This window comes from Camelus ferus, chromosome 12 (assembly GCF_009834535.1).
Source record: "Camelus ferus isolate YT-003-E chromosome 12, BCGSAC_Cfer_1.0, whole genome shotgun sequence".
In the NCBI taxonomy this organism is placed as follows: Eukaryota; Metazoa; Chordata; class Mammalia; order Artiodactyla; family Camelidae; genus Camelus; species Camelus ferus.
This window is the reverse complement of record NC_045707.1, coordinates 29,998,193-30,021,799: the sequence shown is the minus strand read 5'-3', so window position 1 is coordinate 30,021,799 and position 23,607 is coordinate 29,998,193. Positions and strand designations below refer to the sequence as shown.

At 37.7% G+C, this 23,607-nt stretch overlaps 1 protein-coding gene across 1 annotated transcript in view; it reads left to right on the top strand.

Moving 5' to 3' along the window:
• LOC102507673 (apomucin-like) overlaps window positions 1-22,073 on the top strand; it is a 37,500-nt gene extending 15,427 nt beyond the window's left edge. Inside the window, exons 16-44 of the mRNA XM_032493808.1 lie at window positions 722-775; window positions 906-950; window positions 1,450-1,497; window positions 1,735-1,788; window positions 2,814-2,867; window positions 3,599-3,652; window positions 3,792-3,839; window positions 4,083-4,136; window positions 4,296-4,349; window positions 4,775-4,810; window positions 5,125-5,178; window positions 5,302-5,340; window positions 5,699-5,746; window positions 5,984-6,037; window positions 6,191-6,244; window positions 6,567-6,620; window positions 6,758-6,811; window positions 10,866-10,919; window positions 11,037-11,090; window positions 12,786-12,839; window positions 13,325-13,369; window positions 15,113-15,142; window positions 16,975-17,006; window positions 17,091-17,253; window positions 17,605-17,642; window positions 19,206-19,316; window positions 20,217-20,256; window positions 20,907-21,015; window positions 21,704-22,073. Coding sequence (XP_032349699.1) covers window positions 722-775; window positions 906-950; window positions 1,450-1,497; window positions 1,735-1,788; window positions 2,814-2,867; window positions 3,599-3,652; window positions 3,792-3,839; window positions 4,083-4,136; window positions 4,296-4,349; window positions 4,775-4,810; window positions 5,125-5,178; window positions 5,302-5,340; window positions 5,699-5,746; window positions 5,984-6,037; window positions 6,191-6,244; window positions 6,567-6,620; window positions 6,758-6,811; window positions 10,866-10,919; window positions 11,037-11,090; window positions 12,786-12,839; window positions 13,325-13,369; window positions 15,113-15,142; window positions 16,975-17,006; window positions 17,091-17,253; window positions 17,605-17,642; window positions 19,206-19,316; window positions 20,217-20,256; window positions 20,907-21,015; window positions 21,704-21,884 — 1,769 coding nt within the window. The 3' untranslated portion in view covers window positions 21,885-22,073. The remainder of the gene's footprint in view (window positions 1-721; window positions 776-905; window positions 951-1,449; window positions 1,498-1,734; window positions 1,789-2,813; window positions 2,868-3,598; window positions 3,653-3,791; window positions 3,840-4,082; window positions 4,137-4,295; window positions 4,350-4,774; window positions 4,811-5,124; window positions 5,179-5,301; window positions 5,341-5,698; window positions 5,747-5,983; window positions 6,038-6,190; window positions 6,245-6,566; window positions 6,621-6,757; window positions 6,812-10,865; window positions 10,920-11,036; window positions 11,091-12,785; window positions 12,840-13,324; window positions 13,370-15,112; window positions 15,143-16,974; window positions 17,007-17,090; window positions 17,254-17,604; window positions 17,643-19,205; window positions 19,317-20,216; window positions 20,257-20,906; window positions 21,016-21,703) is intronic.
• The last annotated feature ends 1,534 nt before the right edge of the window (window positions 22,074-23,607 follow it).

Here is a 23,607-nt window from a genome sequence, read left to right as displayed (position 1 = left end):
GTCAGCGGTGGGGGTAAGGAGTCATTGATTGCCTGGGTCCAGCTTTGGGGTCAACTTGTTGTCAAATCCTCTCCAAGACCTCCTTCAACAATATGGTACCATACCAACCTGGGTAATTATTCATCTTGGGAATTCCAAGACCTGAGATGTCTCACTCAGCCAGGCTGTCCTCAGTGTTCTGGTTACAAAGATTTTTTTTTTCCTGAAAAAAGGTATGCATGCATATTACATAAATCCCAACCTCACACAGTCCTCCTTACTCAGCTTATCTTACCCCACAGTCTGCCACTCTATCGTCTCTCTCATAATATAGTGTTTATTATATATTTTTATATCCCCCCCACTAGAAAGCTTCGTGAAGGCAACTGATTATTAAGATGTTCCAAGTTACATCAAAGATTACTACTTGTAAAGATTAAGCCATACTTTATTCCCTCACGTGAGCACCTCTAGCATCCCAGATGGACACATTCCTGGAAGTGAATCAGATAAGGGTGATGTTAAGACCTGCTTCCTCTTGCTATGTAGTGAAAGGGAGCCCCAGTGGCAACACATCCACCAAGGCTGACCTGGGAAATGAAATGCTGCAAAGTTGTTCACTTTCCAATTTTTCATAGAGAGTCTTCAGAAAAGGGGTACTGCTGCTTTAGGGCCACACTGATGATTCCAAGACAAACTGAGAGGTAATAGTCTGTTGCTACATTTACTTTTTGCATTTTAGGTACCACTAGGGAACTGTCTGGGACAACCATCACATCTCGAGGTTCTAACACAGGTAAGTTAACAAGAAGGGAATGACCCATATTTAATCTCAGTTCTCCCTTTGAGGGCTTCTATAATAAAATATGTCTCTTCCCAGTATTCCAAATTCCCAGACTTCATCATTCTCCTGTTTCTTCCCTCAGAGGCTACAACTTCCACAGAAGAAACCAGAACTGGAGCTCAAACAGGTGAGAATAAAGAGGCCATAATTTGGGGTCATCGGGTTTAGGACTCTGTAGGCTTTCCTTGTGAATGTTTGTGTTTAATTTAGGAACATTGCAAGTGAGTCAAAATAGGTTTTCTATGAGAGATAAAATATTTTTGAAAATCTATTAAATCCAAGTTGAGCTTTACTGCTTCAGGTCTGAAGATGAGATGGGATTTCTCCACTGGTATATCAACTATCACCAGTATATTAGCTGGAATCCAGAAAGTACCCCCCCACACACACACACTTTTTTTCTTTTTTGGTGAATTTCTTCTAGCAATTTAAATTGGTTGAAATAAATGTAGAGTGCAGAGTGATTTCTGCTCTATGGAAATCTTTGTCTGAGCCTCTGAGTTCCAGAATATTACTGTTTTACCCAAATCATTGAGTTATATACAGCAGCATATTCTCCCTCCCCCCACCCCCGATCTCTCTCTCCCCCCTCTAAACTCTCTCTTTCTCTTTCAACTCATCTTCAGGAGCCCAGGCCACTGTACCAGGGAGCCAGGTCTCTAGCATCCAAACAGGTAAGCAAGAGAAAACATAAAGATCTCCCTGATATTTACCAATATTCAGAGTAAGGAAACTTCTATTGTGAAGACAGGGTGTTACTTTTTTTTTGGAAAGAAATGTAGTTATGCAAATACATGGGAGGAACCCTAGAATAGGCCTTCAATGGCTTAAAAGAAACAACGATTTTCTTCTTAGCCCTTCTTTTAATGTAAATGAAATGACGTGTAACCCTTTTCCCCTTGTGATTTCAGGTACCAGTGGGGTAGTCTCCAACCCAACTATTGCATCTTCAAGTTCCAGCACTGGTAATGGAATATGTATAAAGGCAGTCGCCCCCTTGTCTAACTTCAAGGGGGAATATGTACCCCCAAAATACTTTCCACTTTCCTCACTTCCTTTTTCCAGAGGCTAAAATTTCCTTAGAAAGCCTCAGCGTCACTGTGATGAGATCAGTGAAGACTAGGATTTCCAGATGTTAGCACTGCCACTGAGAACTGCCATGAGCTTGCCTCTGGATCAGAGAGCTTGTAGAGAAGGGTGGGGCCAAGCACGCTGTTGATTCACACCCACAACTGGTTTCTGGACCAGCCTGTTTCCCATGCCTGGCCTTGTGGTGTGGGTTTTTGAAGAGGGTGGTAGGAGTCGTCATTCCCTGGAAGATTAACCCTCTGGGTGGTATAGGTGTTACTGAAGAATCAGCAGGCGTTAACACTGTCCCGGAAGGTTCTATCTCATGTAAGAAGATGACTGAAATGAACTTGGAAATTTTTTCGCCTCCCATGTGGCTCTTTATCTTGAGCTTTAGATTCTAAATTGCTTAATGGTTGCTTGCCTCCATGAATGATTAAAGATCATAATGTATGCAGAATCTTTTTCCTACTTTTAACCATTGGGAGCTACCTCTGAAACATCAGACCATCAAGTCACTGAAAGTAAGACAGATAAATGTGAAATTTTCCTCTGTTCTCAGTCGAAGATTTTGTGTTGCTAGGCTTCTTGAATCAAAAAGTCTTCATTTGTTTTATTCACTAACGAAACTCTAGCACTCAACAGTGCTTAATAAATATTTGTTGAACTAATGGAATAATTGATACATGAGAAAAAACACATGATTCAGTCTAGGAGCAGACAGGCTTGATGAAAGGGCACACTCGTGGGGCGCTCATCTGGACAAAACAGTCTGTGAATGTGCCTCTGGGAGCTGTCTGTGCACAACAGAACACTGAATGATACGACCCTGAAAATATTTTCTTTTATGCATTGACTTTCTACTCAGATTGCTTTGATGTGGAAGATTCTCTGTGATAATCCCATGTCCTTCTCATTTCAGGTACCATGGTTATTGCCTTAGGTACAACTGTTGCACCTGGAAGTTCCAAAACAGGTAGCTTAATAAGCTGGCAAGAAAGCATCTTTTCTGGAAATAAGGTGTCATAAATGCCTTTCACACTGATCTTCTCATGTAAAAGCATCACAGTCTATTTTTCCTTCTTCCTAAATCCCCAACCTTTATCTGTTTCCTTTTTTTTTTTTAAATTTCCAGAAGCCACAACTTCCACTGGAGTCATTAAAACTTCTGCAGTGGGGTGGAAAATAGATGAGAATTACTGGGAGTGGGGGAAGATGTCTGTGTGACTTTTGGTTGATAAATTACAGTTGACCCTTGAACAATCTGGGTTTGAACTGCACGGGCCCATTTTTATGGGAATTTTTTTTTCAATAGTAAATATTACTGGTACCACACAATCTATGCTTGACTGAATTCATGGATGTAGAACCATGGATATGGAGGAATTGTGGATACAGAGGGTCGACTGTAATTATGCCATAGTTTTGACTATGAAGATGGTCGGTACCCATAACCTCTGCATTGTTCAAGGGGTACCCGCTCTTTTTATTTCTTAGTAGGGTAATTTCTTGGGAGAGAAGCTTTTTAGGAACTCTCATCTCAGATCAACAATGTTTTCTTTTATTACTTGATTTTGAATCAGTTTGGGCAGATTTTTGAAGTCCCTCCATTTCCATGGTCTCGTCTCACATGTGTAGATCTCGGCAAATGTAGAGTAGAAGTGATAAATTGTCTAGAAAGCTTTCTTTTTCTACTTGCCATTTTAGATGTCACCATGAAGTTAAGTGAAGGAAAGACGGTCCTGCATGGTTCTTTTTCAGGTAAACAGCAAGCTACAATGAACATAGAAAATGGATTCATTAGGTTCTTCCCTGAGTACAAAAGTGACTGAAGTGTGCAGTGGTTATGCCAACAACTGCCTATCTTTACACTAAAAGTTTCCTATTTTCATCCTCCTAGGAGCTACCACTGGAGTATCAGTAAATGAAGGAACTGGAAGCACATTAGGTGACTATGGTGGGAAAGGGGCCAGAAGAAAAAGGGACAAAGCATGAATAACCCTTATCTTACTGCAATTAAATTCCAGAAAAGGGAGCCCTTATGTTGAGGAATTGACATCTTTGCTTGATTTAGGGGGAAAAAACCTATGCTTAAGAGAACACAAATAATTCATAAGCAGTTGAAAAAGCCCCAAAGATGATCAGCTTCCCCCCAGGAGAGGAAAAGTCACCACTTCTCTTCTTGTTGTAGGCACCACCAGGGTAGCTTTTGGCACTACACTTGAACCTGGGAGCTCAAACACAGGTGAGCCAGCCAACTGGAGAGACTCCGCCACAGGAAGACCGCTAGTCGTAAAGCATTTTCCATGGTGGTGTTATCAAGAAAATTATCCTTAACTTTTCCCAGAATGCTAAATCTTCTTCATCTTACTTTTTTTTTTTTTTAACCTTTTTCCTCTCTTAGAAGCTACAACACCCTCTGGAGGCAATGGGACCACAGGAAGTGGAATCAATACAGGTGAGCGCACCAGCATCGTAACGTCTCCGCTTTTCACTTACAGTAGTAATAACAGCTAACTCTTCTGAGCACTAACTATGTGCCAGGCACTGTTATATGCCTGACTAATTATGATTTCTTTTCCCTCACCCTAAACTGTGAGGTTAAGTGTTACTGTTTTCATAAATGAGAAATCCCATGGCTCAGAGATACTAATTAATTTGCACAAGGTCACACAACAAAGAAACAGCAGATTTCAACTCAGGCAGTCTGGCTTCCAAGTCTATCCACTTAGCCATGAGACTGTACTACTATGACACTGTATCACACTGGAGTTCTTTGTCACATGTCTGAACTTCTCCTGAACATAAAATTTCAATAACATCAATACTTTACCCAAATGAAAATTCAGTGGGCGATCAACCCTTCGTTGTTTATTCTTCCAGGGGGATCAAGTAGCCAAGTCACTGGTATCCTAATAGGTAAGTAAAGGAAAATGCCTGTGTCCTGACGTTAATCCCAGAGAAAGGAATGTTGTCACTGAGAGCCCCCGCCACTGGCCCACATTGCATCCTCCCCCCAGCAAATTTTTATTGGGAATGAAACATTACATTTAGAAAAAAAATTACATTTAAAAAATATACATTAATAAAAACACTCCGAAACAAGCTATCCCTGAAGACAATCTTGTCACATAATAAAGAATTCTGTAGTTTCCCCATTCTGTTCTAGAATATGCTCTTCTTATTTATCGGAATAAAACTAACCTAATGAACCCATTGAATTTCGCTTTCAGTTACTACTGGAGTGAACCCTGGCAGGACCACCTCATCTGGAAGTCCCAACACAGGTGAGTCAGTGAGGAAACAAGTGCTAGAATTTCTTTCTTGGGGCGAGTTCTGGAACAGTAGCACATGACACCTTTTTATAACTTTCTATGAGCCCTCACTACTTTCTATCTTTTCACTCCCAGAACCTACAAATTCCACAGAAGGAAGCAGAACCAAAGAAGGTGAATTGACAACACTTGAGTTCCTGATAACTTGTGCTCTGCCTTTGCCTTGTCATGGGGGCATTTGTTAGAGGAAGCATATATTTATGAAAGTTATATAATTTATTCTGGGTAAACCTTATGCTGTAATTCTTAAGAGAGGCATCCAGAAAGGTTTCCCCTTCTGACACTCAAACTATTACCCTGGTGCGAGATGGGGGCACTATGTCTGTATGGGTCTAATTAGGGAAGCAGAGATGATGGAAGTAACTCTGAAAGTGAAGGTCTATCACATTTTGAATTTCAGATGTTATGAACTTATTCCTTGAATATAATTCAGTTCATTCACACAAATATTGTTTCTGTTTCTTCTCATTAGGAGCCACCACTGGCACATCTGAGAGGCCAAGCCCTGGAAGTGAAACAGGTAAATGTGAGAGGGGCCCAGAGATCTCTGCTATTTAACCCTAAGAAGCAAATCTTCAAGGCTCAGATATTAATTGTGGCCCCTAATTTAAAAATAGAGAATGCACCTCCTTTTGACAGGATGTCCTTAAGAAGGGTCTTCTGCTTTCAAGTCCCAGACAGCCTTGTCGGCCATGCTCTTCTCGGGATGGTAAGTGTGTCACTATTCAGATTCTCTGTTTCTCTGCTTCTACTTCAGGTACCACTGGTGTAGCCTCCGGCACAACGGTTGCATCTGGAAGCTCTAACACAGGTAAAGCAACAACCTAACAGGAAGTATGAGGAGTTCCAGTGATGGGGTAGCCTCCTGCCTTCAGCGTGTCCACCCAAACACGCAGTCCCCACCATGCCCAGTTATATGAGCCTTCTGGATTTACTTATCTTCTCCTTTATTCCTTTTACGCAGGGGCCACCACTTCTTTGGGAAGTGGGGAGACCACCCAGAGTGGAATTAAAATAGGTGAGCACCAGCAGTCAAATGCTTACTTTTCTCTTCATCTTAGAAGTTAATCACATTGGCTGTAATGAACTCAGGGGGAATTATATTCCACCTAAACCTCTCTGAGTACGAACTGTCAGGATGTTGATTGCCCTTTATTTTACCCCCATGTGAGTTGTCCTTTATTTTGTGTATCTGTGATAAAATGGCATGACAGAAACCACACTTGATAGATCACTTAAGGCAAGAAAATTCCTGGTATAATTTGTTCTAAACCAAATCCTAGTTTGAATCCCCAGTAAAAGGCGTTTCATAAATTGATTCTCTCCTCTTGTGATTTCAGTTACCGCTGGAGGAACTGCTGGCACAACCATCCGACCTGGGAGTTCCAACACAAGTGAGTCATGGGAAAGCTGAAGAAACCTGCCTACGTGGACTTTATAGAGACGTGATGTCTCCCGTAGGGATATTATAGAAAGTAATATTGCTACATATTTCCCCAAATTTCTGCATCTTTTTCCTATTTCTTCTCAGCGGCTACAACTTCTCCAGAAGTCAGAGCTACCACTGGAGCTGAAACGGCAATTGGTGAGCAGTTGGTTCTTTCAGCCTTTGAGTTCTCAACAATTTTCTATTTTAAGTTTGTGTTAGATGATGAATGAGTGAGGAGACTGGCTGATACAGAGTTTAATGTTCCACTTGAAGAGACAGTATGTCAGGTCAGTCAGACTTGGCTTTTCCGACTGATTTTCTCTGTATGCCAGCCTTAAAAATATTCTTAAACATTTTATATAATTTTTAAAGGTTATTTTTCATTTACAGTTATTACAAAATATTGGCTATATTTCTCATGCTGTAAAATACATCCTTGACCCTATCTTCTACCCAATAGTTTGTACCTCCCACTCCCCTACTCCTATATTGCTCCCCACCACACACTGGTAACCACTAGTTTATTTTTCTGTATCTGTGAGTCTGCTTCTTTTTTGTTATATTCACTGGCTTGTTTTATTTTTTAAATTCCACATATAAGTGATATCATATAGTATTTATCTTTCTCTGTCTGACTTATTTCACTTGGCATAATGCCCTACAAGTCCACCCATGTTGCTGCAAATGGGAAAATTTCATTTTTTTATGGCTGAGTAGTATTCCACTGTGTGTGTGTGTCTCTGTGTGTGTTTGTATATATACCACATCTTCTTTATCCATTCATCTATTCATCTGTTGATGGACACTTAGGTTGCTTCTATATCTTGGCAATTGTAAATAATGCTGCTATGAACATTGAGGGTGCATGTATCCTTTCAAGTTAATTTTTTTGTTTTTTTTCAGATATATGCCCAGGAGTGAAATTGCTGGGTCATGTGGTAGTTCTATTTTTAGTTTTGTGAGACACCTCCATACTGTTTTCCACAGTGGCTGTACCAATTTACATTCCCTCCAGCAGTGTACAAGGGTTCCCTCTTCTCCACATCCTTGCCAACATTTGTTACTTGTGTTCTTTTTGATGACAGCCATTCTCACAGCTGTGAGGTGAAATCACAGCAACATTTTTTATGTTTGGATTTGTCTCCTAAAGCAAAGGAAATCAAAGTAAACATAAACACATGGTACCTAACTAAACTTAAAAGCTTCTGCACAACAAAGGAAACCATTAACAAATAGAAAAGACAGCCTACTAAATGGAGGAAAATATTTGCAAATGATATGACCAATAACGGATTGATATCCAACACATATAGACAGCTCATACAACTCAACATCAAAAAACAAACAACTCTATTTAAAAATGGGCAGAAGAACTGAATAGACATTTTTCTAAAGGGGAAATGCAGATGGCCAACAGGCATGTGAAAAGATGCTCAACAGCCCTAATCATCAGGGGAATGCAAATCAAAACCACAGTGAGATAGCACCTCAGAACTGCCAGGCTTTTAGATGTGATTCTCTGAAACTAAGAATGACGTGTGCTGTCCTCAGTCCTGTTTCTGTCTTGCTTTTTGCTGCTACTACCTCAGGATCAACTGGAGTTTCCAGGGGCCTAGAAAATTCCGGTCCTGGTTAGTAGGTTATGTTTAATTTATTCATCTTGGACTTCTCTGGCATGTAAAACCCATTCTTGTGGGTTTTTCCCTCATGACCAAAGTTCCAACAAATTCAATTTTTAAAATTTATGCCCCTCGAACACACACCCAAGGAGTACCCACTTGAAGCACCAGGAAGCCAAGTCACAGGAAGTAAGACAAATGAGCAGAGGAATATTACTCTTATCCAAAGCATTGAACCAGAGAGAAAGGGCTTTCCTCTAAGACTTTTGCCATTTGTTGGTTTGGGGAAATGGAAGAGTCAGTGGGAAAACATGGTGTTTGCTTTTCTCTGCATTCTTATAATGCGTATAAGAAACGTGAATTTATCCAAGTCCATGCTGTTCCAAGGGCAAAAAAAATTATTTCTAGGATCTCTCTTTCTCTCAATTTCACAATCTCTCTTTCATTCTCTCTCAATCACCTTTTCATTTCCATTTCAGATTCCACTGGGATAGCCTTTTCCACCATACTTGTTTCTAGAGATTCTCACATGAGTTAGTCACAGTTGCCCAAAAAGGCACTCTATTAGTATGTCAGGCAAAAAGCCATCTTCTTTGGGACTATTTCTTCTACTGTGACAACACAAAACATTTTTCCAGATTTCAAAATTATTTAAAATTATATTAAAATTTTCAATTTGACTCCCATGGACTATGACTTCAGGACTAAATAGTGGGAGTGGAATAGGAACAGATCGGTTATGGTATTGCACAACTGCTGGGGTTTTATTGCTTATTTGTAGGATTTTGCTACTGACAGGAGATGATAAAACTTTGCATTCAAAGACCCTTTTGAGACAGTTGGAGTTGGTCATCTTAATGTATTGGAATTTCCTGGACTAAAGATTTCATCAGATGCATATTTATTAAGACATAGCTTCTTGGCGGTAAATACCTTGATGAGAACAGGAGTACTTTGGGGGTAGAGATTTCCCTATTTGTCTTCATTGGTACTACTATCATATCAAATGAAGTCACCAGTTACCAAGAAGTTTCCAATCCAGGTAATTTAAGATGCCTAAAATAAATTTAGGGCATTTTTTTTTGAGTCTCATTAAGATATTTTGTTTACTCAGTGAAAATGATCATGGGAAGAAATATTTCCTCTATTCTGTTAAAAAGCATGGGGATGTGAAATAGTTCAGGAAATTATAGCCCAGTATACTTTGTAGAATACAACCCAGGCGTTGAGAAAACACTATCAGAGCAGATGCTGGGAAGCTTTTTGGAACTGCTAGATGTCAAAGCTGTGACAAAGTTCCTGAAATAAGAGAAAAAAAGAATGTGCCAATTTTGTATTCCACCATAATTATATTGTAATATAAGATTCAGTCATGACCAAAAAATTTAAAACATGATTCCATGGGCAATAAAGTGCAATCAAAAGGTTTTTTAGTATATTGATTACCACACACAGATTTGCTTTTTTGGAATATTAGCTAGATAATTTAGAGAATTAATAGGAAGGAAGTTAAGGGTGGAGGCGTGCCATCCAGTTTGAGATAGTTAGAGGTTATGCGTGATTTGAGACTGAAATAGGCAGTAATGTGGGGAAATAGAAGGCAAAAGGATGATCAGAAGGAATGAGCCATGTGCTGACAAGTTCAAATCTGTTTCAGTGTGCTGGTGGGGGATACAGGAGAGGAAGAGGGTTGGGTGAGTTCTAGTGTGTGGTTTGGGTGCCTGGGTGGATGGATGGAAGTGCCACCTACTAAACTTGGGAATATACTGGAGAAAGAATAAAACTGATAACTGATGGAAGACATGGTGAGGTCAGATTTTAACAATTTGAGTTTAAAATGCTCTGAGGTTTCCAGTTAGTATGCTCAGCAGGAGTGAGAAGTACAGCCAGAACACAGAAGAGGGGCTTGCACTGGAGAATGGGGTTTGTCAGTCACTCATTTACAAGTAGTATTTGAAACTACAGATGCTGGTGGGTTTCTTTAGAGTGAACATACGGAATGAGAAGAGGAGACAAATAAATTGAAACATGATTTCTTGGACTATCTAGGATGGGCAAAGGCAAAGGAGCCTGAAAAGGGGAGGAGTTGGGGCTCAGCAATTGCCAACATGGGTTTGTCAAATCCATAAGGCAACATTTTGGAGTACTGGGATGTGACCCAAAAGACTATATTCCTTCTAATTTGGGGATTCAGAATCTCAGATCAAAGAGGATCAACCAGAATTTGTGGGGAATGTATGTTTTTTCTTTTTCTTTTTTTTTTTTTCCTTGCTGGAAAACCAGGGAGTTAAGTCACTAGAAATAAATCATGTGAATATAGGACAGACATTTTCTCATTTAATATGTTTCTAGATGACTCTAGATCTAGAGAAGTAAGATCTATGGAGCAATGATGACTTTTCCCCGTACATTTTCTTTGACAAGCAGTCATAAGAAAGTGCGTTGGAAAATATGACAGGCTTAACTTTTTAGTGCAAGAAAAAAATATTAAATTGTTTTCTATTGCTTCAGAGAAACGGGAACACTTGTCAATACCACACTTCTTAGGGTGAGAAAGGCTTTGTGAGGCTAATCTTTCTTTCTTATTACAGGTACCATTAAGGTAGCCTCTGGCACAACAGTTATTCCTGGAAGTTCCAGCACAGGCAAGTCAACATTTAGTAAGTGGCTCTAAGTAGCTAAGCCTAGAAGAATAAACACCCTTCTCTGGAATTGTAGCATCAGCACAGCTGTCCTGATTTCACCCTTACTTGCCTTTGCAGGTACTGCTGTGGTACCAAGCCGAATTACTGGTGTCCCAGAGACCTCCAGCCCAGGTAATGGAAATATCTGATTCAAATGAAGTTAACATGCTCAACATTCTCCCCCCCTTTAACACCCAAGGGTTTCAGAAAGCTAATATTGATCTCTGTGAATGAGTATCAAACTTGAGTTGTAAAAGAAAAATTATAGCAGATGAAGTTAAGCAGGCAGGGAAGGATTTACGGTTATTACAATAGGAGTCAAGACCGTTGCAATAGGGTTGAGATTTTGAACTCAGTTCTGCCGACATAAAAAAAGGGAGAGTTTTAAGTGCTGGGGTGAACTTGTGGAAAATACTGGAGGATGTTAGGGGAGGGGTGTCTGTGTGAGTAAGCCACCTATGTTGGCTAATTGGTGCTTACCGGATGAAGTTAAGCTTCTACCTTCCCACAGAGAGAGGGAGATCAGGGCACTATTTCTCTTTTCTTTTTTTAATTGAAGTATAGTTGATTTATAATGTTATATTAGTTTCAGATGTAAAGCATTATGCTCCAATGTTTTTATAGATTATACTCCATTTAAAGCTCTTAAAATAATGGCTATATTTCCATGTGCTGCACAATGTATCATTGCTGCTTATCTATTTCATACACAGTAGTTTGTATCTCTTAATCTCATACTTCTGTCTTGCCCCTTCCCCCTTCTCTCTTCCCACTGGTATCCACTAGTTTTCTATATCTGTGAATCTGTTTCTATTTTGCTATATACATTTGTTTGTTTCATTTTTTATATTCTAAAAAATATGACTATTATATAAGTGATAATTATTTACATACAAGAGATAGTATATGGTGTTTGTCTTCCTCTGTCTGGCTTATTTCACTAAGCACAATACTCTCTAAGTCCATTCACATTGTTGCAAATGGCAGAATTTCATTCTTTTTTATGGCTGAGTAATATCCCAATGTATACATATACCATACCTTCTTTATCCATGCATCTGTTGATGAACACTTGGGTTGCTCTCATGTCTTGTTTACTATAAAAGTTGCTGCTATGAACGTTAAGATGCATGTATCTTCTTGAATTAGTGTTTTGATGGGGGGGTTAATACATACTCAGGAGTGGAATTGTTGGATCATATGGTAGTTCTAGCAAATTAAAGACTTAAATGTAAGACCTGAAAACATAAAAGTCCTAGCAGAGAACATCGGCAGAACTCTTTGACATAAAACATAGCAATATATTTTTTTGATTGTGTCTCCTAAGTCAAAAGAAATGAAAGCAAAAATAAACAAATAGGACCTAATTAAACTTAAAAGCTTTTGCCCAGCAAAGGAAACCATCAACAAAACAGAAAGACAACCTACTAAACGGGAGAAAATATTTGTAAATGATATGACTTACCAGGATTAATAGCCAGAATATATAAACAGCTCACATGACTCTCCCCCCCAAAACTAATACAGGAAAACCAGGAAACCAGGCCATAGGAAGTAAAAGAGTTAAGTGTGAAAATAGTTCTTGTCATTTAGAGAAGGGGACCCACAGTGAGAAAGTTACAGATGAAGGAAAATACTCAGTTCCTCTGTGTGCAAGGAGTTGTTAAGTTAGTGCCCATTACCTCTCAACGGCAGGAGCATGAATTAGCATTAGTAGGGGTGTTAGTCCACTCCAGGTGCTTTGAGACTCTTCTACGTGAAGATGGTTTTGGACCATGCTCTTCTGAGACCAGAAAAAGTTCACTGTTCTTTCCCTACTCATTTTAGGTCCCTCCAAGGAAGCATCTGAAACAACCACCGCTCCTGGAATTTCTACCACAGGTAAGTCAGATAATTAACCAATGCAGTTTGCTTGGTGGCAATTCAGAAGACAGGACGGCTTATCTGAAGTTAAACTCTAGCTTTTCTAGTCCTCTCTCTCCACTTTTGTTCCTCTCTTAGTGGTCTCTGCTTCCACAGTGGTCAAGGGAGCTCTGGAACTAGCATGCAAACAGATGAATGCTAGTAACACAAACTCTTCAGTGATCAGTGTACCTTGTAAAGATTTTACAAATAAGGAGTTGGGTTTGGGGGAGGGAAGTGGTGGGAAAGAAACAAGAGAGAGAGGCCAGGAAGATTACCCTAAGTTTCCTTTTGGAACATGACTTTGAAGTTCAGTTAGAGATTTTTTTTCCCTCTAGGATTTTTGGGTTAGACTTTGACCAGAGCTCCTCTCCTGAAGACTTTGGTTATGAGCTTGATACGTCTGAGAACGGGATTATGAAAGTATGAAATATTCCTGATTTTTTTTTTATTTCCTTCTGCAGCCTCCATCTCAGTGTCAACAACAAGCCCCACAGTATCCTACCCAGGTAAAATGAAATGACCCAAATGCACTGTAATGAACTGTCTCTTCCACAGGAAGCTTTCCTTAAGCGTGAACGCATGCGATCATTTGTACGTGTACACACACAGAGACTTGATATGTGTACATACTATTCTAATCAGTAAACTGATGGCACCATCCTTTTGTTTCTCCCCAGAAACCACTGTAGTAGCAACAGGAGATCAAGAAACTGAAAATAAAACAGATCAGTGTGGGGAGAGTCCTAATTTTTTCGTTACTTCTTCAACTCTTCAGTATCTTCTATGTGCTAGACTCTGTGGCAGACACTAATAGTGAAAACATCAATAAAATACAGCCCTTGCCATTTTTTTTCACTTTGTATATGTTGGGGGAGGAGAGATTATTATGGGCACAGGTAACATCAAAAAATTGTATTTAATGCTACTCAAACACGTGTGCAACAATTATGTTCCCGGGACTGCAGTGAGAGTAAAGTGTTAATTTCTACTTACTAGTTGGTAGTGTTGAGTGAAGCCATCAGAGAAGAGATGATTGAGTTTAATACTGACTAGGGTGAGGATGGAATTCCTGCCAAACAGTACTTGAAAAAGACAGACGGCATGAGTGACTTCAGGAATCTATCAGATATTGGTTATGTCTGTAGGGGGTTCAGGGAAGAAATGAGATTAGGAAGGTAAGCAGAAGAATGTTTATGAAGGACCTTATTTCCAAACTTAAATGAGACTTTATCTTTATAATAAATGGGATCTCCTTAAGGATTTTGTGAAGAGAATACTATGATCAGATAGGTCTTAGAGAAATTATTCTGATAGCCATGTGGGTATTATGAGATTATATTTTTTTCTTCTTGTTGCATATTTCATGAGTGAACTCTTGGAATCCTGGGTGGGGATGATTTTCTGCTGTATTTATGCATATAGATCATTTCTATCTCTTGTGGTTGGTTTCTGCTACTCTTGCTAAGCATTTATAATTGGAAATTATCCTAGTCTCCCTTGGTAAAGAGAAACATTTTATCCCCCAAATTTCCACATCTTTAATTAATTTTTTTTTCTGTTTTTCTATACCTAGTAGTTGTTAGGATCCTTTATGTGAAGAAACTTTTAAGTTCCTCTCAAATATTCTGTTGCTTCTAGGACAGCCTTCTGCTTGGTAGATAGAATAGAAATATTCATCTGACTTTTAGCAGTTTGGGAATAGAATTTGAAATTTATGAGTGGATTGTTGAGTTGACCAAACTTTGTGGTATGTGAAGACTCAAAAAATATAAGCAGTTTAAAGCATTTGGTCGGAGTGGAGATAGAACAAGATTAAAATATTGTAAGAAGACAAAAAGGATAGAAATTGTTAAAGGATTAAAGGATTAAAAACCAGGCAACTAATAATACTTATATGTTTCCTGTGCTTAATTGTCCTTTTCCTTGTTTGATTGTGTATCTTATTGTCCATTTATCAGAACTGCCTTCCAAGAAATTTTGAAGTAAGAGAAGTTTACCTCAATTCTTACTTCTTTTGATTCTCATATTTCTCTCCGGTTAAAATTTGAGATCCAAAGGAAACACTCTCTAATGGTGGAATATCGAATGCCATGAGGAGTAGAAGGGGAAGATTGATGGGAGTATGTTTGTTTGTAAGACTAGCAATGTAGCCATGTAACCAATTATTTTTAGCAATTAGATAACTATATTGACTCCAAAACTTTTCCAAGAACTTTAAAGACTAATATGAGGTATCTGTTTTCACACAGGATGTCCAGAATCACTTCCACCACCTCCAGGTGAGAATACTTCCAGTCAAAAATCAATCCTTCTACATTAATGTTTTTTTCTTGTAAATTAAATTTCAGAGCTCATGCTGATGAAAGTCACAACTGTGGAAGCGTTACAGAATAGAAAAACTTGAAGTGGATGAATTTAGATTTTATTCACCAAATAAATAGTGAATGATAGTCTGTTTTCTCACACACAAACTAATAAAACCAAACCAAACAAATGCATCTTGTCACTTAGTCAAAATAGAATTTATCTACTAAATAAAGTGTTTCATGTAACTATATGATATTTTGATCAAAATATTGCCACTGGATAGTATTATTTAAACTAGATAATTCTAGAGGCAACCAGAGCTCAATAATTTTAGTGGACTTTGCATTCCTGTAAGATTTATCAAGCCAATGTGATGTGCTTTGCAGAAAGTGACAAAAGTAACCCCCCCTCAAAAAATTATTCTCTGATCTTACAATATAGTGGAAGAAGGGAGATTTTCAAAGAAACAGGCAATTTTTATATAAGGCTGAAAATAAATCTCCCAGCAAAAAATATGAAGTATGTGTTATACAGAGAGTACATGTTATGTGTCACATATGTTACATGTATTTTGTACTCTGGAAGGATTCTGGAATAGGAATTTGAGAACAGTATGTAGACTAGTCCAGAATATGTAAATAAGAGAAATAAGGTTGAGATGATATATTGAAGACACTTTATGGCAATCTCAGAAGCTAGAATGCAAAAATAAGGTATTTATTTTACAAGACTCTATGGGATATCAGAAATTTTTAATCAAAGAAATGATGAGATAAGATGTAGGCTTTAGGAAAACGATTCTACCTGTGGCGTAGGGAGTTGGCTGGACCAAGAAGATGTCTGAGTCAGAGTCATCCCATCCCTGAACGTGCTAGATTATGAAAGATCGAAAACGAGAAGGTCCTGGAGTAGTGCTGTAACATGTAAAATCAGGAAAGGAAGGGATTCAGATGAGGATAAGGATACGAGATTTTGCAGTAGATTTGGATGCCAAATGATGGAATGGAAGCAATCAAGATGACGTCTAAGTTTTAAGCTTAAGTAATTGCAAGAATAGTTCAGTCCTTAATAGGAGGTAGGCAGTTTAGATGAAAAACTTTTTAGAGGCAAGATGATACAATCTGTTTTGTGCACATTGAGGTTGAGGTTCTCATAGATCTGCAGGGATGCTGTTCATTAGGCTGAAGGAGATGTGGGGCCACAGCTCACCAGAGCTGTCTGGACTGGAGCAGAAGTTAGACTGTCAACTATTTGATATTACAGTAGATGCTGTAAAGATGGGGGGAGGTATCAGAGGAAAGGATAGAGACAAAATGAAAGAGAGGAGAAGGAGCTGCTGATAAAGAGAGGGATTTCAGTGTTGAATCTGAAGGAAGAATATTTTCAAGATTTGAAAATGTCAGCTATCATAAAGAACTTGGGAAACTGAGAAACAGAGTCCTTGGGACTGGTAATTATGTAGACTCAGTCGGTGACTGACTTGTAGGATTATGGAGGCAGAAGTCAGAAAGTAAAATGATAAGTAAAACAGTAGCCGTAAGATCTGTTGGCTACTGCCAGGAGAGATCCAGAATTATCCTTCGCTGGAGATTGTAAAAATAGGAAATATTTGTATACTTGTTAGAAACAGTTTCCTCAAAGTAGGTGGATGTCACTTATCCACCTGAAGGCGCCTAACAATCTTTCACAATTCTGTATTTCTGAAATCCTAGTGCCAATTCAGTATTGCTCACCTGGCGGTTATCTACAATAACAGTTATATTTTGCCAAATTTGATTCACATTTGTCATTTCATGTTAAACAGTTTGTCATGGCCCACTGGGAGAAGAGAAGTCTGTAAGTACACAGCTTCTACTTTAAGCCACATTTGCTGCCATTCCTGTATTTGAGTAGAAGTCTAAACCTGGCTTGTATTTGTAGCCTGGAGACATATGGACTGCCAACTGCCACCAGTGCACCTGTACCAATGAGAATGCTGTAGACTGTACGCTCAAGGAATGCCCTTCTCTACCGACATGTAAAGCGGAAGAGAGGCTTGTAAAGTTCAAAGATAATGATACCTGCTGTGAAATCGGATACTGTGGTGTGTATTCATAATGCACGGTTTGAATTGAATTGAATAGTTGTTTACTTGTTCAGATTTCCAAGAGATTCTTATGGAGCTACTAATATGGATCAAATGCTTGATGGGTGTGATAAATAAAACAAAATCACTACTTGCCTTCTTGAAACTTACTAGAAACTTTGGAGTAAGGGAAACCCAGTATTAATCATTATGAATATAATCACTGGATTAAAAAAAGATATTGGTGTTATAGGAAGAAACATAATGTTTCCTTATTGGTTGATAAATATGATCTCATGTACAATTTCTGCTTTGTAAATAACAAATAATTATGCTTATCTTAGGATGAAATATGTATTTATTTTTCAGAACCAAGAACATGTTTATTTAACAATACCGACTATGAGGTAAGGTCATTTCTACTTTTAAATATACTTTTGTTAATATAATTATGAATAAATGTAGGATCTTTCAACTTTTATAAAAAAGTCATAGGTAACGGTGGAGTAGAATCTATTTTTTTCCGTATTCATTCCAAAAGAAAGGTCAAATGTAACATCTACCGTAGCTTGCTTCAAAGGGGAACAATATACTTGATCATTAACCTAGCAACGGAGCTTCCGAACAAAATTTCCCATGAGTCTCACCAGATGGAAGACACACAGTCTGTAACATTCAAATCCATGAACAGAGTTAAACTGCAATTATAACCCGAAAGATCAGATGGCCAAACTGTCAGAAATCAAATAAGAAAACCCAAAGGACTAGAACTCCGTTATTGGTGATACAGCAACACAGTATATTCAGGGCTGGATTTGGCATACTGAAAAGAAATTTAGCTTTTTAGAAGAAGTATCAGGAAGCCACAGAAATCAGATGGTTCTCAAATTGATATTAATAAACTTGAACTGGTGACATTAAATATAAAAAACCTAAATCTATGCAGATACTAACTACAGTACGTAAAATAGATAAACAACAAGGTCCTACTGTAGTAACACAGGGAACTATATTCAGCACCTTGTAATAGTCTATAATGAAAAAGAATATGGCAAGGAATATATATATATATATCTGAATCACTAGAAATTAACACAACATTGTAAACTGACTATACTTCAGTAATTAAAAAAAAAAAAACCACAGTCTGCTGGCTTGTACTCTCAGCACTAACCTAGCATTTTAAAATTTGTGGGTTTTTTGAGATTAATAGAAAATATAAGCTGTACATCTTCTAAAGGAAAAAAAATTAGGAAAAAACTAAAAAAAATCTAAATCTAAGATAAAATATGTGGTGTGTTAAGAGATACATAAAACAGAGCCTGTAATTTAATAATAGTTTAATTTGATAACTCATGTATTATACTCACATACCTATCTGGGCGTCTTAATTTGTAGTTTCCAAAGATGATCTGACTTGAGAATCTATGGCAGTTTTTTAAACATAAAATATGATGATGTTTAAAGAACAAAGGGAAGTTTTACCTCTAATCATTTATATGCAAAATAGTTGAAATAAGAAAATTTCAGTTTACCAGAAAGTTCATTTTGTGGTGTGAGGCCCTGATATAAATAGAATTTTCCAAACTGGTGTTTGAATTTTGAACATAAATTAATTATAAAGCAATCTAGAGAGCTTTAAAAGCATAGGAGCACAAGCAAAGATTGAAGATATCTTGTAGGACTTGCCTTTAAAATCCTTGAAAAATAAAATAGAGCCACTATAGATGAATCTTAATTTGAGGATTGAGAATCTTGACACATTCCCTGGTTGCAATGGAAGAACTGATTTATTCATAGACAGAGAAGACTTTAATCCATCTTTTCTTAAATATTAATCTAATGGCTGAAAGCACCTCTGGAAATTCACTAAGCATCATGAATTTGAAAAATTTTTATAGATTTCATTGTTAACCTAAAAGGGAAATCAAAATGAATAATCATTTTGTCTCTCTCTCCCTACCTCCCAGGTTGGTGATTCATTTGATGACCCCAACAACCCATGTGTCTCCTACACTTGCCTCAACACTGGTTTGACTGCAGTGGTCCAAGACTGCCCGAAGCAGACCTGGTGTGCAGAGGTAAGTCATCTTCTTGCATCACGATCAACAAGAATCACTTCTGATGTTATAATATAAACACAACCTGGCTTCTTTTTCATTTGGAAAAGTTGGTACCTGGACAGTGGAACTAAATCTCCACCTTTTATTGCCAACTATACTTTTCATATCAGATATGTATCTGCAGTCTATATAAAACTTAATCTAATGCTATTCTAGAAGTAAGTTACTGTAGAAAACATTTTGCTAGTTTTAAACGAACACAAAATACTAATTTTTCAGGGTTCATGGATTCACGTTAATCATTTTCTGTAAAAAATACAATTTTAACCTAATCACATAAATGTGTACTGTTCAGATCTCTCTTTGTGCCACAGTCTTCATTTTTAATCCCCTAAATTATAGTGAAGAGTTTATATTCATGAATAGTTAAGTTTAAATTATTAAGAGAGGTTTAAACTTAACTGTCTTTTCTTTCTGAAGATATAATTGACAATATCATTTAAAGTTTTATTTTAGAACTCCAATTCCATCAACATTTGTTGATTTTTTACTTTGAGACATTGATAGCTTCGAGACTATAATAATGTGTAAAGTAAAAACCCTGCCTTGTGAGAAGCTTACAGTGTCTCGTAGTAATCTCATTATTAAAGTATTTTTCAATTAAAATAAGAGAGAGGTGTTTTTAAATTTTTTGCATTTTATTTTAAAGAAAAATTTGTTTTTCCCTTTCTACTCACAGTTGAAAATTTTTTGTATAGATAGTTTCATTTTTATTACTATGTCCTCCCATCCATGCTTACTGGATGTTTATCTGTTCTATTTTCCCTTTTGTGATGCTATTTCAATAAGCTAACAAATGTTTATTTGTAGAAAAATACAGGTTTTTTCAGTCTTTTTCTTTTTTTCTTACCCCTATAGGAAGACAGAGTCTATGATTCAAAGAAATGTTGCTATACATGTAAGTAAAATTAACCTCCACATCTAGAGGACATGTAACCTGTTGGTGAAAATTTAGTGTTTCTTTAAAACAAAGTGGCAGCTCATTACTAGGAAATCTCCTGTGTTTTTAACAGAACAGGTAATCTAACCCATATGCATGAAATAACAGCTGACATTCGTACATAATGTATTAGCGTTACTTAATCATGCTGGTTACAATATTCTTCCCAGTAAAAGCCAGTGATGTTTACAAGGGAGGAAATTTAATTTTCATGGAAAAAATTTAGTTTGCTCTCCTAACAGCAGCAGGTTATGTCGTAAATTGGTGTATTAGATCATGAGAGTGACCAGCAATGAGAAAATGGATGTCGAAAGCAACCATCCTTCTCTGTCTTTTCTTCCCTCCACTGTCTTTCTTCTCTCCTCCTTCCTCCCCCTCCCCCTCCTCCTCTTTTTTTTCTTTCTCCTTCTCCTATGAAAGTAATAATAAAAATAATATTAAGATAACATTTACTAAGCATTGATCAGGTACCTTGAGCTGGTGCTGAGATAGTTAATCCCTTTGATAACATTGTGGAATATTTCTCTGCTTCACTGTTAAGGAAACTGAGACTTAGCAACTGTTAATGTTAAACCTCATTTCTGATTCTTTTATCCATTTTGTTTTAGGTAATACTAAGTGTACATCTTCTCCCGTGAATGTGACTGTTAACTACAATGGTTGCAAGAAAAAAGTTGAAATGGCAAAATGCGTAGGGGAATGCAAAAAGACTCTCACGTAAGTTTTTCTTTGAATGTGTACCGTGCATTAGTTTTGTAACATTACGGAGTAAATTAAGCTTTTAAAACATTACATGGATGAGTGTTTACCTGAAAGCTAATGCTCAGGACCTGATTAACACCAAATATTAACATTTGCAAAATAAAATGAACATTTTAAATAGTGATTATTTTGAAGTAGTGTTCTAAATAAGTCAAACAAAATACATTTGGGGCAAGTGTTTATTTTCATACCGTGATTGCAGAGAATGCTTAAGCCAATACTCTTGCTTAAAAGTGCTGTGTGTAAATATCACTTGCATTTTAGATATAACATATAACATATAGTATATGTTTTTCTTTTGTACACTTTTGCATATAGATTAATATATGGAGAATAATAATTTGATATTATGTTGTATGTTTTAAAAATTATTTTGTTTATTGTTTTGCACCATAATACTCTATGAGATTCTAAATCTCCATTTTGGACTTCTTTGCTTCTTTTTTCTCTTGGTCTTACATACCAATGATCACAAGTCCACATCAGAAGTTTATGGTAAAGGAGGAAATGTAAGGTGTAGGAAAAGAATAAACTATTTGGAAGACTTGCTAAATCACTTCGACAATTAGAATTTGAGCACTGATGTCAATTTATTTCAGCAGGCATTCGAAAAGTATTTCTTACCGATTTTCTTTCCTTTTAGGTACAACTATGATATGTTCCAGCTGGAAAATTCGTGCCTTTGCTGCCGAGAAGAAAACTACGAGTACAGAGAAATTGCCCTTGATTGTCCTGACGGCAGTGAAACAGTTTACAGATACAGGCACATCACCACCTGCTCCTGTGTAGACCCGTGCCAGTCTCAGACCTCGATAGTCAGTTAACAACAGCATTACCTTTCCAGTTGTAACAGGCTGGGCATTTACTTTATAAGTGACGAAGAATAATCACCAAATCGTGAGAGTGACGAGACATTGGCATCTCACTCAGAAAGTGGGCTGTCATTATAAGGCATTTTGTTCTCCTGTCTGCTGGATCCAAAAGTAAATAAACAAGTACAGCTTTGCACGCAATCAGTGAGCACATGTATTTATTTGGTAGCAATGAGAATTCTGCAGGTCGAGGAGAAACTGAATCATATCATGGCTCTCCGGTACACTCTCTGTGTGGGGGAGGACAGCATCCTCTTTTGTCCCTTCACTTCAGTGCTACGTTTATGAAAATGTACATTTTCTTCTCTTTTTCCGCTTTTCACCCCAGTTGCATCATCCCTTCTGTTTTATGACAGCACCCCCCCCCCTTCCTTAGGACACCCGTGGCCGCCTTATAATTCTTTCATAGGATCTAATATCATTTTCATTCTCTTCCTTTCTTGCAACATTTTTCTCTTGCTATTTCTGTGACGCCATTTTTTAAAAATCAGCGCTCCTGCATTTTGTGGACACCTCCACTTTTGCCAGACCTGTAAGTCTGTTCTCCAAAGTTGTACCCTGTTCCTTCTTCTCATTTTACTGTGGCTCCTTGGACAATTTCATCAACATAAGTAGATGTGTTTATACCCTGAGGATTTCCAGTGTATCTCCAGCCCCGATCTCTTCTCTGAGTTACAGACACATTGATAACAGCTCTGAATTTACAACTCTAACCGGACAGTCTGTAAGCACCACAATTTCAGCAAGACCAAAACTAAACTAAATGTCACTCTCCCTAGCTTGGTCCTCTGCTTGTATCTTGCATACCACTGAGGTGGTTAGCTAGAAGAAGTGGAGGTTCAGTGTCGTGACTGTCATCTTCAGTACATTCTACCACTTTGCTGCCTCATACACACAGCTTTCTTTCCTATACATGTATTTCCAAATGTGCCTTGCACAACGTTGTTTACATATGTAGAATATGTAAACTAACACTTTAATTCCCTTCCCAAACCCAATTTATCATAACTCGTTTATGTACTACTCACCTTTTTGTGTAACTTGAAATATCAGTAAATTTAACCATCATCAAACACTAAATGCCTAATGGCAGGGGAAGAAAATTGGCATGTTAGTATATTGGCTACTGCCAACAAAAGGTGAATAATAACTAAATACAGGTGGAAATTACAGAACCTCACTTTCAAATTTGATCTCAAGGCCTGTGACTTTCCTCCACGTCTCGTCACTGGTTCCAGCTTTTTCTTCTTATAAGTCTATACCAGAGATAGTCAGTTGGCAAAATTATCAGGGATTTAAGCTCTTAAAAATTTGAATGGATGATGATTTTCAATACCTTTTACCCCAGGGAATGATAAAACACAGAGTCAAACATACACCGACATCTCAAGCTCTACTGTGGGCAGTAACTCTGTTTTCCCTTGGTAGAATTAATCATCCCAGACAATATAATGACAGCCTTTTCTGCTTTGGAAGGCTGCTCTGGAGTCACAAAAGACCCAAAATGGCTGGCAGGGACTTTCAGCAAATGGGAGAGAATGCGTTGATTTCTGACTCATCTAACATAGCTCATGGTGTCATCCGCACACCAATCTCACAAGTTAGTACCCCTCAGATGGTGTCAGAGGGGAGTTCTCAACAGGCCAGTCTTTAAGGTTTACCATCCATGAATAAT